This window comes from Equus przewalskii, chromosome 22 (genome assembly GCF_037783145.1).
Source record: "Equus przewalskii isolate Varuska chromosome 22, EquPr2, whole genome shotgun sequence".
NCBI classification, from domain to species: Eukaryota; Metazoa; Chordata; class Mammalia; order Perissodactyla; family Equidae; genus Equus; species Equus przewalskii.
Window position 1 is genome coordinate 2,668,761 of NC_091852.1, and position 17,838 is coordinate 2,686,598.

The following is a 17,838-nucleotide window of genomic DNA, read 5'->3' on the forward strand; positions in this document are numbered from 1 at the left end:
AAAATATGGTACATTAAAACCAAGGAATAAGCTAGAAAATCCCAAACAAAATTTCTGCACTTATAGAGGCCACTAAAATTTCGCATCTGGAAAGGTATATCTCCAGAGGCCTGGTCTCCGCCTGTGGGCGGAATGGAGGAAGCCGCTCTCTGAACTCTGCTCTCTCTTCTCTCAGACCCGAGTCCAAGCACACTTCGTGAGGGCTTTAAGGATATCTGTATAGACGACACGTTTAAGAACGGCACTGGTTTTGCTTTTGTATCACAATCCAAGTTGATGAATAAGAGACATTTTCCTGAAAGCGACAGGAGAAATGCAATAAAGTGTGGACACGACCAGCAGGATGCTGGGGTGGGAGAGAACCTGAGGTCTGCGAGGGGTCTTCCTACCCGGAGCTCCCACACAACCCTGGGCCCTCTCCTACCCTAAACTTTCCATTGTGACCCATCTATTTTCTCCATCTGATGATTCGGGATGATTTTAATTTATAATATTTAATCATTCCCATTACTTTACTTAGATTAACTGTTTTTACCTTGTCCCCGATCCCACTGCCACCTTCAAACAGTTCCCAAACCCAGCCTCCCCACCTTCTGCTCCCTTCTCCTCCTGACTTGCTTCTCTCACACTTCTTTCCTCTTTTTAACATCTCCTCTTTTGACTCTACAAGGCTGGGCCTGGAGCCTCAGTGAAACCACTGGCTTTGGGGAGGAAAGACAGGGCAGGGCGGGTGTCTGATGGGCGACCCCGTGCCGGAGCCCAGCCTCCACTCAGGAAGCTGACCTTCAGCTGCAGCCATGGAGCAGGCTGGGGCCCACAGACCACCGCTCCCACCTTTTCTGGAGCTCTTGCCTCCAGGGTTACAAAGCCCTGCTGCCTGACTCAGGGGAGAGTCTCGTGAATTCAGATGGGCCAGTCAGACCTGAAGGGTTACCTTGACATTAGGTTTCAGTTTGGATTAGGGGAGAGAAATCATGGAGTGGTTCCCAAGGATCTTGGGCAGTCCATACAAAGTCAACACAGCAGGTGGGTAAGTGGGTTTAGCCTTCTGGTCTACCATGAACTCCACCCCAAGCCCCACTGCACTTCCCCTGACTTCAGGCTTTCTCAGTTGTTGAAGCAATTGAACAACTTAAGCTTCTAAATACACAGTGCTGAGCAGGAGCCTCACCAGGGCACACAGGCATGCTTACCAGGGTATCGTCACTTCTGGCAACACTCATGTTACTTCTGGACAAGAACGACCTGGACAATCTTTGGCACAGTGATATCAAGCGAACGGATTGCTTTAAAAAAAAGAGAGGAGAAAAGGGCAGGGGGAGGAGGAGAGAGATCTTAGGTAACAATACTCAAGTCCGTGCACCTCACAGTCTCTGCGACGGCGCTCACGGCTGGCAGCACGCAGGGGCGGGTGACGCCACAAGTGCATTTGCTTAAAGAATGCTTCTCACGGTCTCGTGAATCAAGACAACAGGACAGAGAGCAGCCTCCTGAAGTTCATCATTAAATTGCAGGACCACACCCCCTGCCTCCCTTCTCTCAGCATCTCGTTCTCTGCTCCAGGAACGGGATCTGACCTAACAGCCCCACGCATGCCCCTGCAGAGAAGCCGTATGCAGGCGCCTTGCCCTGTGTCCTGGGTGCCCAGACAAGCTGGCAATGGTGGATAACGTGACTATCAAACCCCATACAGTGGCTGGGAATGACCCGGTGGGGACTCCTCAGACTACAGGACAAACAGCCCTCCACTTACTCTCAAAGTAGACGTACAGGTAAAGAACGTGTGTGTGTGTCTGTGTGTGAGGGGGACTGACGGTGGTTCACTCTACATTTAAAGCCTTCTTCTAAGGGCTTCCCTGAGACTGACAGTTAAACCTTAAGTAACCCAGTGCTGCAGTCCCCCTCATCCCTATCGTGCCGCCCCCAACTCCATGTGTGCAAGAACACGGCGCATTTCCCGTCCGCTGCTGGGTAGACACGGCAGGGCCCTGCTTCCTCTGGGCTGGACGTGACTCTGTGCTCGGGAAGCCATCCTGTCACCTGCCTAACCCTGAGTTTTGATTTGTTCGGGGATGGCTGGAATGCCCTTTAGAGCCACATCCCCCACAGAGGCCGTCCACACCGAAAAAGTGCAAGAGACCACACTGCAAATGCTCACCGCCCCCCCCACCGCCCCCCCCCACAGACCAAGGCTGGATTCAGACAACCATCCACACGAGTTCCGGTAGGAACATAATACCATGCTGCTTACCACAAAGAAGACATTTATTTAAAGTGGGGCTTGCTGAATTTAGAAAAAGACTCCACTAGAATTTTCTGTGCTGATTTAAAAATTTGCCTTGGGAATGGTTTTGATTTTAAAAAATGCAAAATTACATGTGAAGATACAAGTTAAAGAGGACTGATACTATTTTTGCTTATCTTTGAAAATAAGGTAATAGGGCAGAAGACTACAGAGTAAATTAAACAAAAAAGAAAAGGATGCACTTTTGTACCAACAGTATCAGAAGAGATGAGCCCTGACACGGGGAGCCTGACAGAGGAAACAGAGTTAGTGACTCTCTCCTTAGCAAACAATCTTACTTTCCATTTTTTCCGGGCTGCGAACTTCTTGAATTTCTCCATGTTTACGGCCGAGGCTTTTCTACTAAGTGCTTGTTGGGTATCTTTAGGCTACAAGGAAAGTCCAAGAAAGAAATTTAGAGCTCTCAGATTGTGGAACTGTGGTACCCGACAACTTTGCGAAACCTCTCATTCTTCAGGATGCTCACACATTCACCTCCCTAAACAACCACACAAGTTGGAATAATATGCAACACCCAGGAACCTGGTCTCGGGAGGCTAACTTCTGTGCCTAAGGGTGTGATACAATCCACAAAGACGGGATCTTGGGGAAAAGTGCAAAAGTTGAGCTTGGATCAAGCTGAATTACAACTTTCCACAAGTGAGTTTGGGAATGGCCAGATTCACGGTGAGGCCATCCATGTTGAGGCATCTGAACTCAAGGTCATCAAGTAGGGACCCCAGAGGTCAACAAATACGGCCTACCCTACAGCATTGGAATCCCTTCTACTGCATCTTTTTCAGAAGCCATTTAGCTCCACTGCCGAGAGACGGAGACCCCACTGCATTCTGGGGGGCCCAGGAACTGCTGGGAGCTCGCGCAGACAAACAGTTCTCCAGTTGCCCCAAACCTACTTCTGTAATGCAAGTTACTGCATCGCAATCTGCTTACAGCTTCCATGATTTTATTCTGTAACTGCCATATTCCCCACCCTTAGTCCTTTCTGCTCCAGCTGAAGCAACTTCAGTTCTGGAACCCAAATGCTGACAGGCGTCAGGTAGGTAACATCAAGGAGTAACATGTCAGCGGGTGGCCACAGGCCCGGGCACAAAGGCAGCTGTGCCGAGCTGCTGGTGACCTTGTGGGATGAGTGCTCAGTGTTGGTGGATCTTCACATTTTTCAAGAGAAGCTGGAAATCCAGATTTGATATGATATCTAATGCTAGGAATTAATTAAAAAATTTTAAAAAATATTGTCTGGGCCAACATCCCACAGGTCAAACCAAAATTGGCTGTTGAGTGGACTTAACCTTCAGCTCTGTGTTTACAATCCTGCGTTCTGATAGCTTACTCCTCTCCACCTCTGGTATCATTAGGATACGCTCATCTCCAGTGGTCTTAAAATACGGCACAGCAGCAAACACAACACTCCAGGTGCGACCTGTGGTTAGGACCCATGGTAACTGGTAGTGCCCTAGGACAAATGAGCCAGGATGCCCTGTAACACCCAAACCCACCACAACGGGCCACTTACCTTGATCCAGGGGTGCTGCAGACTATCTTGAATCGTCATTCTCTTCCTTTGTGGGGGAGGGGAAAGAAAAAAAATGCTGTGACCAGAGAAGCAAACACGAAGGCTGTCCGCGTGCGGCCAGGCCTGCCAAGCAGACACGCCTGAGAATGCAGACTGGGGCCCGCCCCACGGAAGGAAGCCCAAAGCAAGGTCAGTATCTGTGCGACCATTGCAGTGCGCCCGCAGGGACCGACTGAGCAGGTACAGAGGGCCCGGCCTGCATTTTCTGAAGTGTTTCACGTGGCACGCTTCCCTCTGCCAGGCAGAAACAACCAGGGTGTCATGAGCACAGCCATGAGCACAGGACAGGTGCTAGCCCTCGTCCGCCGAGGCCAGGGCTGAGCCCTTTCAGGAATAACGGACACTCACTTTGGATCCTTGACGAGGAGTCTTCTTATGAAGTCCTTGGCTAGGGCACTGGTATTACTGAAGTATTCTTCCTCAAATTCATAGTTGACGGCAGATACGTTTGCTAAGGTTTCTTGCTTAGTGTCTCCAAGGAATGGGGAGGCCCCACTTAGGCTGTTAATAAAGTGGAGCACAGAACACAAATAATTACTTCTCGTGTTGTCATTTTATTCCTCTAACATCTGACAAGGGGAGTGAGGATAAGACGATAATCTGGTGCCTGGGCAATGACTTCAGAATTCAGTTACACTTTATAGGGCATGTAATTGTCATGAACAAAAGCTTCAGCTTAATGCAAAGGATGCATTTAAGAAGTTAATTTGGAACGGCATCTAGCAGTTAAAAAAATCCTCTCCCCTTCCCTCAGCAGGGATGGACAGCCACGGTTTCTTTCAGTGACTATGCGGCAGTTTCTGATGACTCATTTCAAATTAGGAGAAAACGTTTAATAGTATAAACTAAATGTGTTCTGGGGGTGGAAAATGAATATGTTTACATTAAAAAGCATAGTTAAGCTGAAGAGATCAACGTGATACACAGAATGGTTAATACAACATACGGTCTCACAGACAGAGGGAAAGAACGTGCGTTTGGATTCTGGTACTTACAGAATATAGGTTATTACCCCAATACTCCTAAACACAAAACAAAAACGAAATAAAAAACAAAGGTCAGAAGAACAGTAAAATAAAACAATAAATCAGAAAGATGACTACATCGGAGGCGTGCTCCTTACCACATATCTGCCTCGAGACCGAGAGGTTCATAGTTGACTATCTCAGGAGCTGAGAGGAAATGAACGCACAGTTAGTTTCAGAAGGAAGCGAACTGATAGATTCTATCTTCTTGTATAAACCAGAAACATGTACCAGGGAAATGATGCCACAGCCGGGGAATTTTGCCAGCATCATGTTTATGAGAAATAAGTAAACACATGAGTAAAGAAACTTACCAACAAACTCTGGGGTTCCAAATATGTTTTTGAATTCATTTCCAAAGTCAATTTTATGGGCCAACCCAAAGTCGATGATCTTGATCCGAGGTTTGGGGACATTTCTATCCAAAAGCATTATGTTTTCAGGCTTTAAAAAAGAGAAACAGTACAGCAATGCTCATAGCAGCCTTATTCAAAATAAGCAAAGGTGGAAACAACCTAATGTACATCAGCGGATGAATGGATCAACAAAATGTGGTGTACACCTAGAATGAAACATTACTCAGCCTTAGAAAGGAAGTAAATTCTGACACGTGCTACAACATGGTGAACCCTCAAGACACGATGCTAACTGAAATAAGCCAGACAAACAAGGACAGATACTGTATGATTGCACTTGTATGAAGTACCTAGAACAGGCAAATTCATAGACACAGAAAGCAGAATGCGGTAGCCAGGGACTGGGGGGGGGATGGGGAGTCAGCGGTTAAGAGGTACAGAGTTTCAGTTTGGGAAGATCACTAAGTTCTAGAAATGGATGGTGGTGACAGTTGCACAACAATGTGAATGTACTTAATGCCACCGAACTGTATACTTAAAAAGGGTTAAAATGATAACTTTTACTTTATGTTTATTTTGCCACAATAATAATCTTAAAAAGCTATCATATGTTACGCTAAAGACAAGGTGGCAGAATAGTTTTCCCTCTTCCCTGAAAAAACAACCAAAAAATAGGGATAACAGGGTAGTTGAAAGAGAACACCAGGAAAAATAAATGTCCTGGTTTAGGTTCTCCCAGAAGCAGACCTGAGATAGCAACTTGGGTACAAGCGGCTTATGTGGGAGGCGCTCCAGGGAATGCGTGCTGGAGAAACGGGGAAACGGAAATAAGGAAGCCCATACAAGGTGTCTTATCAAGGCGGGGGTGACTCAGAGTTTCCCACCAGAGCGCAAGGGAGCTGGGGTGTTTACCCACCATCTCCCTGTCCCCTGTGGCTCAGAGCTGCTTCTGTGGCATTCGCCCTTTGGCGTTTCCAGCTCCCAGAGCCAGAAACCAGGTGCAGGCAGAGAGCCACGGCGTTCGCAGCAGCAATCCTTATGGTGAGTTAGTGAGTGCTGGGGGATCTGGATGGGGTCTGGACAGCTCTGCTACAACAAGGAAGGAGAAATTCCTCCCTCCTCTGACGTCTTGTCCCAGCTCCAGTGATCAAAATCACTCACCTGGCTGCTTTGGGACACTGTCCTCACTACCGTGGATGGAGCTTGAGTCTTACACTGTCACTTCCTGTTGCTCATGTACGTGTCTTCCCTTCCCAAAGAGACCACAACCTCTGTGACGGCTGGGAGTATGACATGCCATTTTAGCTCCCATAATGCCTTGCTTCTAGCTCGGCAAAGACTCCAATTAGCCAGTCTCCGAGTTTGGCAATTGCCAATGACAGTCCCGCTCGCATCAAGAGGAAACTAGAGATCAAGGCATCTTCCATCTTATGTGCCCGCAGCCACAGAGGGATGGAAACTGCATAACCGGTGGCCACTCCAGGCTGAAAATACCCCATAACCAACAGCAGCCCCCTTGTTTAAGGACCTGACTGAGAAAGCTCCTTAATTCTTGCCGAAGGATTCTAGAATATAATCATTAATCTCAGCCTCCATCCCACAAAAAGGTTAGGAGTTCCTGCAGTATGCATGATATACTTGCTGATTTATATTGATAACTGTTCGTTAAGCCCATAGAAGAAAAAAGTATCTCTTTCAGACGCCTCAAGTCTTCTTAGCAAACAAACAATCAGGGCCGTGTTGGCATAAGCCTCTCTCTGGCTCATGCTCAGTGACATACCTTCAGATCAAAGTGGGCAATCTGGAGGGAGTGCAGGTAGTAAACACCGTTAAGAATTTGCTTGAGAAATTCGGTTGCTTCCTCTTCAGTCAAAGATTCCTTTTCAGCCAAGAAGTCAAACAGCTCACCGCCTGCAACGCTGCAACCAGGAAGCAGAGGTGATTGATGCAGCCGGCCTTCCGTCAACCTGTCTCGCACAGACTGTTGGTGCGCTCAGATCTCAGGCAAGAAATCAGCATGAGCACATGCTGAGACTGCCAAGCCAGGAGTCAGAATCTCGCCTCTCATCACTGGATGAGAATTCGGCCTTCAGGTACATTTGTACATTTGTCCTTGGGTACCATTTTCCTAATGTGCTAATGTTCACAAATGAGGGGAGGGAGCAGAGATGTGATGGGGGGAAAAATATCAATGGATCTTTAAAACATCTTAATCAAACAAATTTAAAGGCGAAGACAATTCACCGATTTAAAAAGGACCTACAAGCCAACTTTGTACAGAATTTATAGAATACATCTTCCTAGCCCAATCAGAGAGCACCTGGGAAGTTCATAATCTGTGAGTTAATCATTTTGAAACTCAAAATCACAACAGAGCCTGACAAAAATTTTTCCTTTTTTGTTTTGTATTTGTTTATATGCAAATACATACATATTTATAAAAATCACATTTAGTAATGAATTTAACAAATACCTTAACTCATAAGAATAAACTTATCACAATGCACAAACTCACAATGCACGTGGTTGTCTGGGTTACTGTGTCTGTCTCTCTGACCAGACTGGAAGCCCCTGGAGGACAGAAGTCAGCCCTGGCTGTGGCCCGCAGCTGCCCCCACCTTCTTGCACCGTGCCAGCCACATAGCAAGAGCTCAAAACATCTTTATCAAGTGGTTAAATGAACAAACTCCCCTAAAAAATTCACGGTAGTGATAAATGGCAAATAACAGGGAACTTTTAATAAGAGTTTTTATAAGTTAATCTTGATCAAGTTTAACTGTACATTCACAACATAATAATTATCTGCAATTACCCATGTAACTGCTGTGTGCGTTATCTTTCTTTCCACAGACGGCTCCATAAACATACCTACCATGTCTACATCCAGAACAAGATAGCTACTGCTGGTGACATTAAACTCAAACGACAAAAAAGGCGTTTTCTTAAGGAAAAGCTTCAGGTCCGGTCCCTTCACCCTCTAAGTCCGTGTTTTTCTAAGCCCGGCCCAGGGTCCACTGGCATCAGAACTGCTTGGTGTGTTTTAAAAACACAGATTCTGGGCCTGACTTCCAAACTGCTGCCTGGGAGTTTCAAAGGGTGGGGGGCCAGGAGACAGCCTTCTAACAAGCACCCCAGCTGATTCTCAGCACACCATAGACTGAGGCCAGTTTTCAAAGTCTTGATTACATGGTCCTCCCTCTGATACATAACTTTGGGATATTTATCCAGAGGGCGAGGTGACTCCACCCCTGGGACCCCAGTAGATAGCCGGCAGATCTGCCACGTGCCACATGGTGAGAAGCCCCCGTGGGTGGCAGAGGCCTGCAGCTGGCACCAACACTGCCAGGCAGTGGCCTTCCTGCCTGCCCCCTCCCAGCCTCGCTGCCCTCTCCTCTCCAAGCGCCCTCGGCCACGCATCTCGAACCGGCTCCCACTCAATGCCACGAGCCCTCCGCTTCTCACTTTTCTGTCTTCTTATCCCTCTTAAAACCAACAAAATGGGAAGAGGGAATCTTTCAACTATAGGGAACAAAAAGGAAGAAAAAATGGGAAACTGTGAACCGACCAATGCTGAGAAAGATGCGCTATCATCTGCTTCTGTGCTCTCTGGCGTTGGTGGCATTGCTTAAGTGACTGCAGCATCTTGGGCACACAGTGTAGGGATGGTCCAGAGTGCGTGCATCCGGCTCGTCTTAATTCTGCAGCTGGAAGGTTATTCCTTCCCCCTGAGCCTCATTTCCTCATCAAACAGGAATAATAGGACCTATTCCTTTGAGGGTTTTAAGGATTAAAGAAAATAAATATATGTGAAGCAGCTGGCAGGTCTGGCTTGGGGCTGAGGGCCTGTCAGTGGCACTGTGCCATCATAAAGGAAGGAACCACCATTCCTGTAGAATGCCAACGCTCTCCCTGCCCCCCGGGAAGCCCACAGCATGGGAGCCCCTCCCTGCCCTGCCTCTCCCCTCCCCCCCTCACATCCACTGGTCTGGCCTAACCATGGCACGCCCAAGATGAGGGGGCTCCTGGCCCCAGCCTTTCCTCGCTCTGGCTCCCTTCAGGGTCTTCCCCACTCCCCATCGCTCGCACAGACTGCTTGTGCTTTTACTTATTTGTTTATATTTTGTTGAGGAAGATTCGCCCTGAGCTAACATCTGTGTCTGTCTTCCTCTGTTTTGTATGTGGGTCACTGCCACAACATGGCCTCCAACAAGGGGTAGAGGTCCGCAGCCAGGAACTGAACCTGGGCTGCCAAAGGGCCGTGCGTGAAATTTAACCACGAGGCCACGGGCTGGCCCCAGAATGCTTGTTCTTTTAAATACATCAATACGTCTCCTGACAATGAGAAATGCCTGGGGTTTCGCTGCCTGCATCTCATAGCACCCAAACAGCTCAGTGGGGCGTGGAGATCCAGTCCTTCCTAGGAACCCGGCCACTGCCCCAGGCCAGGCCTTTGCTCCTCTTCTTTGGCTGGCTTTCCCTCCCTCACATGTCCCCTGAGCTTCCTCCAGTCAGTGAAGAGCAGCCTACTTCATCCTCCTGAGGGCTCTAGGCTCTGTGAGGCAGAAGGGCAGAGGGCAAGGAGACCCAGTCGAAATCCTGCCCAGTTACCGAACCTCACCGCACCTGGGATTCCTCTCTGTAAGAGAAGGGACAATCGCACCCTGTAAAGTTGTTCTGAGGTTCCAGGACGTGTAGAGCCTGTCAGGGCTCAAGAAATGCTGCTTTCTTCCCATCCGGCTTCAAACCAAGGGTCCTCCCAGAGCAGCAGTGGTGTGCTGGACTGTAGCTAACAACCGGCTCTCTGGGGTTGGGTGGGGCAAGCTCATTCCCAAGGGGTCATATTCCCACCATGGTCATTTCAAGCTACTCACGTGACGGCAGTGACTGTGGAGTTGGGAGAGGATGTGCCCTGGGGGAGCCAGCTACCTGGCCCACTGAGGCATTATGTATTTTCCAAAGATAGTGTAAAAGCATGTCACCCCATGTGTTCGTCTGTGCTGTGATCCTGCATCTGTGGCTTCACCTCCTTGAATCTGGGGGGGGCCCTGTGACCACTTTGGCCAATAAAACATGGCAGAAGGGACACTGTGGTATGGTTCTTCACTGGCCCAGGGCTTCCACATCCTGCCTTTTTCAGCCCTCATGTAAGAAGTAAAGCGATCCCAGAGGGCAGGACCAAGATGGCAGAGTGAGAGGTCTTCTTTGTCTCTCCCCCGTCGAATCTACAACTAATTGGACATTCACCGATTAACAAAGGCTATCCAGATAGCATCTCAAGATGCCTAAAAGTCTCGTGCTACTACACATCGGAAGGCGCACGGACTTCCCCCTGGGAAGAGGTGGAAATAGGTGAAAACTCTCCGACCCCCGACCCCCGGACAGCCTAGTTCCTGCAGGAGGCTCTCTTCCAGCGGACTCCCCCATAGCATCGCCACACACCAAGGGCAGGAGTGTGCACTCACCAGCGGAGCGACAGTGGAAACAGGTGACAACACCCCTACCCAAGCCCCCCGCGATCACTCCTAAGCCCAGGGGGAAATCCCCAGGGTCCCGCACCCACCAGCAGGGAAGGCCTCCCCTCGCCATTAGCAGGGAGGCCCTGCCCAGAAGCCAGAACAAAGAGAAGCTCCTGGCGGGCCTGGCATGGCACCAGACCGCAAGCTGCCACTGAGCTCACGGTCTCCGGCGCACGGCTCAGTGCAGGGGGCACTTGGACTTCCCGTAGACGTGCTTGGGGACACGGTTGGAGCTCCAGCGCCTGGCTCTGCGGCGCGGGGGAAGGCTCCAGGGTCCCGCATCTTCCCGGCAGGGAAAGCCTCTGCTCACCATTAGCAGGGAGGCCATGCCCAGAATCCAGGACAAACGGAAGCTCCCAGTGGGAGGATCCCCTGGGGTGGCTCCAGGCCGCAAGCTGCTGCTGGGCTCATGGTCTCCTGCACACGGGTCGGTGCAGGGGGTGCCCGGACTTCCCGTGGATGCGCTTGGGGCCTGGGTGGAGCTCCAACACCCGGCTCTGTGGCCCGGGGGGTCGCTCCAGGGTCCTGCACCCCTCCAGCAGGGAGGGCCTCTGCTCGCCATTGGCCCCGCCCAGCATTCAGAACACCAGGAAGCTCCCTAGAGCAGAATTCCCCACAAGGCAGCAGCTTACAAGCCACTGCCAGGCCCAAGGACTATGGCCGTGTCCCAGACGAGGCAAGGGGCTCCCAGAGATCCCGTGAGAGTGAAGTGGGGCAGAGTAGAGCTCCGGTGAAACAGCTACGTAGCCCAGGGGGGATCTCCAGGTTCTTACAGCAGCCTCAGCGAAAGCCTCTGCACAGCACTAGTGGAGAGGGCCCAACTGGCAATCGCAAGGCGGGAAGGCCCTGGGGCAAAAGCAGCACAGCTAGGTGAGCTAACGACAGACTGCAGAAGATACCCATAGCTCTGCTGGGACCTATAGTGGACAAGTGTGATCTGGTGGGCTCTGTTAGAGACAAATCGGAGATTATAGGTGATCCTGCTCCTGGCTGACGGGAAAGCCCACAACACCGCTGCAGACCACAAGGAGGGAACGCATCTAGGTGGGCTGCAGCAGTAGGCACCAGCAACCTGAGGCCCCCTTGCGATTGCCCCCACAACCGATGAGGGACCCCACAGGACCACTGTGACTACGAGGAGGGGTCCAGGCCCAGTCAGTAACAGCTGATAGGGTTCCTGGTTGGTGCAGTCTAAACAGCTTCCCCCCACCCCACACACACCAGACGCAACAAGTGGAAGCAGCGACTAAACTCTATCTCTATGAGGAGGCACAAATCCATGCCATCAAGCAGTATGAAAAAATATATTAAATCTCCAGAACACAAGGAAAATGATAAGTACCCAGAAAACAATCCCAAAGACAATGAAATCTATAACCTAAATGACGATGATTTCAAAACTGCCATTATGAAAAAACTCAATGACCTAAAAGAGAATTCAGATAGACAACTCAATGAGTTCAGGAGCTATGTCACAAAAGAGCTTGACACTATAAAGAAGAACCAATTAGAAATACTGGAGAGGAAGAACACAATGGAGGAGATTAAGAAAAATCTGGACTCTCTGAACAGTAGGGTCGATAATATGGAGGACAGAATTAGCAATTTGGAGGATAGGAATATAGAAATGCTGCAGACAGAGGAGGAGAGAGAACTAAGACTAAAAAGAAATGAAGAAACTCTCCAAGAATTATCCGACTCAATTAGGAGATGCAACATAAGGATTATAGGTATACCAGAGGGAGAAGAGACGGAGAAAGGGGCAGAAGGCCTGTTCAAAGAAATAATGGCTGAGAACTTTCCAAACTTGGGAAGAGAGATGGAACTTCACGTCACAGAAGCCAATAGATCTCCAAACTTTATTAACACAAGAAGACCAACCCCAAGGCATGTAGTAGTGAAACTGGCAAAAGTCAACGACAAAGAGAAAATACTAAGGGCAGCCAGGCAGAAGAAAATAACTTACAAAGGAACCCCCATAAGGCTATCAGCAGATTTCTCAGGAGAGACCTTACAGGCTAGAAGAGATTGGAATGAAATATTCAAAACTCTGAAGGACAAAAACCTGCAGCCAAGAATACTCTACCCAGCAAAAATATCCTTCAATTACGATGGGGAAATAAAAACTTTCCCAGACAAACAAAAGTTAAGGAAGAAGTAAAGCGATCCCAGGAGTTCACCGGTTTGGATCCTGGCCGTGGACCTACGCACCGCTTATAAAACCATGCTTTGGCAGGTGTCCCATACACAAAGTAGAGGAAGATGGGCATGGTTGTTAGATCACGGCCAATCTTCCTCAGCAAAAAGAGGAGGACTGGCAGTGGATGTTAGTTCAGGGCTAATCTTACTCAAAAACAAACAAAAAAAAACCACAAGAAGTAAAGCGATCCCAAAACCATTGTGTGCTGAGGAGAAACCCTGGAGACGAGACACCCCATAAAGAGAGAAAGAAGTGAGGAGCACTGAGCAAGGAAGGAGCCCTGGAAGTGGACCCTCCAGTCCAGCTGAGGCCACAGAGGTCAGACTGTCCACCTGAGCCCTTCCAGAATTCCTGACCCACAAGCTGTGAGCACAAGAAAACGGCCATTGTAAGCTGCTGTGGTGGACACCATGAGCATCCCCCGCATTCCTCCTGGAGGAAGGATCTGCTGTCCCCACTGCTGAGGATGGAGGCAGCACAGCCCTCCACCCTCACCCCTCCTGGGCTGGACTCTGCTGCAGAGCTGCTCGCTCAAGGTCACGTCCTTTCCCAGGAAGCCCACAGCCAATGGCTGATCAGTGCGGGAGCATAAAGCAGGGGTGGACAAACTTCTATGAATGGCTAGAAACTAAGTATTTTAGGCTGTGTGGGCCATACAGCTTCTGTTACAACTAATCAACTCTGCCCAAGCAGCATGAACCGGCCTTAGACAATACGCAAACGAGGGGGTGTGGCTGTGTTCCAATAAAACTCAATTTACAAAAACAGGTGGCCACCTGGATTTGGCCTGTGCACTATCATTTGCCCAGACCTAATACAAGACCAGGTCCTCTCAGCCGGAGGTGTGGCGACTCTCAAGGCTCATTCTGGCTCCAGGACTCTGTTGGGCCAGCTGGGGCTGTCACTGAGCTGCAAGGCAGCACGACTTCTGCCCACTCCTGCTCCTTCCCCCGCTTCCCAAGTCTTGATCCTAAGGGCAGTTCTTAAGAAACATCCTGCACACTTGTCGCCATCTCGGAGTCTGCTTCCCAGGGATCCCAACCGGCACCACCCTGAGCTTGGCGGTCATTTGTTACGCAGCAATAGATGACCAGGACTCTTACCACCTTTGAACTGGGTCTCTTTATGTGGCTCAGCCAACGGAAATCAGGTTTGCCTTTCTCTGGGCCTGGTCACCTGGTGCCCCATTCAGTCTTCTTGCGCTGAGCAACTCAACTCCAACAGTGCTTCCTGACCACAGAAGTGAGAACCAGGCACGAACCCTGGAGCCCCCTGGGCGAGGGACCAGCCTGCAAAGTGGCAGTGCCTGATCAACTGAGAGAGGAGGCTCAGTCGGCTCCAGTTTCTGCCTCTCCCCTTCGCCAGGCCTGTGCAAATCTCACGTTGTTCACAATGCGGTCCACACTGCCACTTGCCCAGGCGCCAAACTGTTCAGCTAGATGCGAAGAGGGCTGGGAGAGCCCCCATCTCCCTGGGCCCATCACTGGCTCCCTGATGCCCTGAAAGCCCTATATACATATTCTTCCTCCTTCACGCCAATCTGGGAAGGCACATGTTCTAGCCATGAACCTCTACTTATAAAATCTTTAGTCAGTAATGAAAGTAATTGAAACCGAGTGATTTCAGCAAAGGTTTGGGAGCACAATAAGCATCATCTGATAATCTACCCCCTGCAGGTAGCCCCCCAAATCTCAGAAGGTAGACAGTGACTGCAAGATGCTTTCCACATGGGAACTTGCACAGACGTGCTAGAACCGGAAGGCAAATGCTTCCGATGCTGCTGCTGAACGGCAGAAAGATGCTAACGAGGAAATCAGCCAAGACCTTAGTACTTTTGCTCATTGTTCCAAATGTTACACCCTGCTTAAGAAGGAAGATGGAGAGAGAGATGAGCAATCTGAGCAGCAAATTTAGAAAGCGTTTCACCTCCTTTATTAGGTCTTTGAGCCAGAGGGTTTTAAATTATAGCATCATCATGAAAATTGTGTGAAATGCATGCTAATAAGCATTGGCTGTTTTCACCAAGACAGCTGGAAAATATGAAGGTTCCCTCTCCTCCCCTACCCCCAAGGCCTCCCAGAAAACCTAGCGGGAACAGAATGTAATTAGGACACATCACAGCTTTAAAACAAAGTGGGCCTTCAGGGTGATGTAAGAGAAACTATTAATGGGATTCCAATTTCTAGATTAACACTATTCACAGTCCCTGCAGCCATCTTTGGAAAATATAATGTCCTACTACCTATGACAGACGAACTGAAGTCCTCAATCTTATTTCAACCTAAATGTCTATTTTATAAGGGTTAGGGATAGGTAGTTGTCTTAATTTGCTAGGGCTGCACTAACAGACTAGATGGTTTAAAATAACACAAATGTACTGTCTCCTAGCTCTGGAGGCCAGAAGTCTGAAATGAAGGCGCCAGCAGGGTCTGCTCCGCCTGAAGCCTGCAGGGAAGTCCTTCTGTGTGCTCCCAGCCTCAGCAGGTTGCCGGCAGCCTCCGGCGCTCCCCCGCTCCGGACGCACCACTCCCAGCCTCCGCTGCACGGCCCTCTCCCGGCCTCTCCATGTCTGGGTCTGCGCCTAACCTCCCCCTTTCTGTAGGTTCACCGGTCAGAATGCATTAGGGCCCACTCCAGCGGCCTCCTTTTAACCTAGTCACATCTGCTAAGGCCCTGTTTTCAACTAAGGTCACATCCTGAGGTGCTGGAGGTTAGGACTTCAACAGAGCTTTTTGGGAAGGACACAGTTCATCCCGTAAGGTGGCAGTTGCTCACAGGCTACAAATAAATGTTACAGAACGGCTACAGCAGCTCAGGATCAAGGATAGGAGCAATGCGCAGGGGCAATCTGAGTCCACTGATGCTTTTTGCAGTCTTGCTGTCAGATTCTCTGCTGTTACGACAACTTTCACATTCAGGTCAGGAAACGTGGACGAGAAACGCATATCTGGTCCATCCTGAAGAATGTCCCCAGCACCTTGAGATGATTCTCTCCTAGAGCTGATCTGCGGGTGGACGACGATGTGAAGGCGCGCATGGAAGCACCCAACCACCTCTTGGCTCTGCCTTCAAGTGCAGCAAAAATCGGAGCTTGGCTCCACGGCCCAAGCCGCGTGCTGAGCACCCTTCTCGTTAAGCCAGGGACGCGGGCGGGTTTTCAGGCTCTCGCAGCTCCCGTTCTAACGGAAATGCCTCGGTTCCGCCGGCTCACGTTCTAACGTTCTAAGGGGAAGTCCCCGGGTAGCCAAGAACCTTGCGGAATGTGAAAGGCAGGCTCTGTGCATTTGTGAAACAGGTGTGAATCTAAGGTCGGAAGCAGATTGAGGGTTTGAGAACACCACTCTTTGCCTATATACTGTGTTGCCCCTTAAATCACATAAATAGTATCAAAGGAGTTCCTGACCTTCGCACCTCCTCTGAATTAGCCTGGCTTCCTTTGAATTCAAAATTCAAGCTGCATCTGAAAATACATTTTCTGTCTGTCTTTACCTCAAATTCAAGTAACAACTTAAAAACAGCTTTGGGGATACTCATGGAAAAGAATGCCTGTCACTCAAATTCACAGGGGAAGTGACGTTTCATTTTACCAGGAAGTTGTGCAGAAGCAGGGAGGAGCCTGTGGAAGCTTCTAGAAGGAAATCCCTAGGGGAAGGAGATCCCTCAAGGTGAACATGCGGTGGAGGCAGGCATTCTGGGTTTCCATCTGGGCTCTGTGCCCTCAGGGAGTTCAGTTACTTTCTGAGGCACGGCTTGTTCGTCTGCAGAGTGGGGATATTAATAACTACTGTTCATTACTACTACTGGGGGTGAATGGGGATAACATGACTTAGGATATGAGCGTCTGTCACATGGTAAGTATGTCAACATTCCCTCAGCCATCCTTGGCCTTAGCTCCTCTCAGCCATACACGTCTGGGTAAGAGAAGCCCCTGACGCTCCTCTCTGTGTATCTCTTGTGCAGATGCTGGCCTGTGGAGTGGGACTCCGACGTGGCTGTCGTGGGAACAACGGAACCAGGCCACACACACACTCCTGTGGTTAAACAGCAGGCGTTTCCGGAAATCGGTCAACACTCCTGGGGCCAAAAATCTGGGGGAGAAGCGGGTTCTTAGACATGAAATAAGTTGGAAAGTGGTCTTGGCTCCCTGAACCGTCCCTTGGGTCTGGACACAGAGGAATCCACATGTGCTTGAGAGCAGCCGGGGAAGAGAGGCTGCCCTGGGAGGAAGGGGGCGGGGGCTGAGGGCGGGGCGCCGTGCCGGCAGCCCAAACCCAACGCCACCCATTTCTTGCGACTCTCTAGTTCCCTCCTGTTAAACAAAGACTTAACTAACATGCTTCTGTCCAGTCTCAATTACGCAACGAGAAATTAAGGACAAAAGCCTTTTCTTGCCTAGGCAAAAGTGGTAAGAGAACACTGAGGCCAGTACGGAGGTGACAGATGATTAGAAAGAGGCCTCAAGGGAAGTTCAATCTCAGGGGCCACAGCGCCCCCCACAGCCAGATGCCCCTCCCCTGCGCCCCCAGGCGCCAACCCAGCAGATCCGGGCTAACCCAGGGAAATGGCCCGTTCCCTTACAGAAGCCACTCCATCTGGGGAGGACTGAACTTTAGCTTGGTCTCTTAAAACTATTATACAAGAAATACATATATTCTCCTTAAGAAAAATTAAAACATCCATATATAAAACTGAAGTCCCTCTGTCCATCTCCAGCTGTGGCAGATGAACGTGCTGTGGCCTCCCAGCCTCACTTCCTTGGTATTACTACTTTGGGCCAATCTGATGATGAAATAATGAATCAGTGTCTTATCCTGCATTTCCCTGCTCAGTAGTGAGACATACTCTCTCACTTTGAAAGAGTGA

At 49.7% G+C, this 17,838-nt stretch overlaps 1 protein-coding gene and 1 long non-coding RNA gene across 5 annotated transcripts in view; one reads left to right on the top strand and one right to left on the bottom strand.

Moving 5' to 3' along the window:
* The window catches only part of DAPK1 (death associated protein kinase 1), a 172,066-nt gene that overhangs the window by 46,868 nt on the left and 107,360 nt on the right, over positions 1–17,838 (bottom strand). For all 4 annotated transcript variants that reach the window (XM_070590713.1, XM_070590711.1, XM_070590712.1 and 1 more), the window contains exons 4-11: positions 7,040–7,178; positions 5,218–5,347; positions 5,002–5,050; positions 4,874–4,900; positions 4,227–4,379; positions 3,819–3,864; positions 2,584–2,673; positions 1,194–1,286 (exon numbers count right to left, since the gene is read on the bottom strand). In XM_070590713.1, the coding sequence (XP_070446814.1) occupies positions 1,194–1,286; positions 2,584–2,673; positions 3,819–3,864; positions 4,227–4,379; positions 4,874–4,900; positions 5,002–5,050; positions 5,218–5,347; positions 7,040–7,178 (727 nt within the window). The remainder of the gene's footprint in view (positions 1–1,193; positions 1,287–2,583; positions 2,674–3,818; positions 3,865–4,226; positions 4,380–4,873; positions 4,901–5,001; positions 5,051–5,217; positions 5,348–7,039; positions 7,179–17,838) is intronic.
* On the top strand, positions 7,818–9,070 carry LOC139078743 (uncharacterized). The gene is made up of 2 exons (XR_011531785.1): positions 7,818–7,964; positions 8,110–9,070. It is a non-coding gene; the product is annotated as an uncharacterized lncRNA (long non-coding RNA).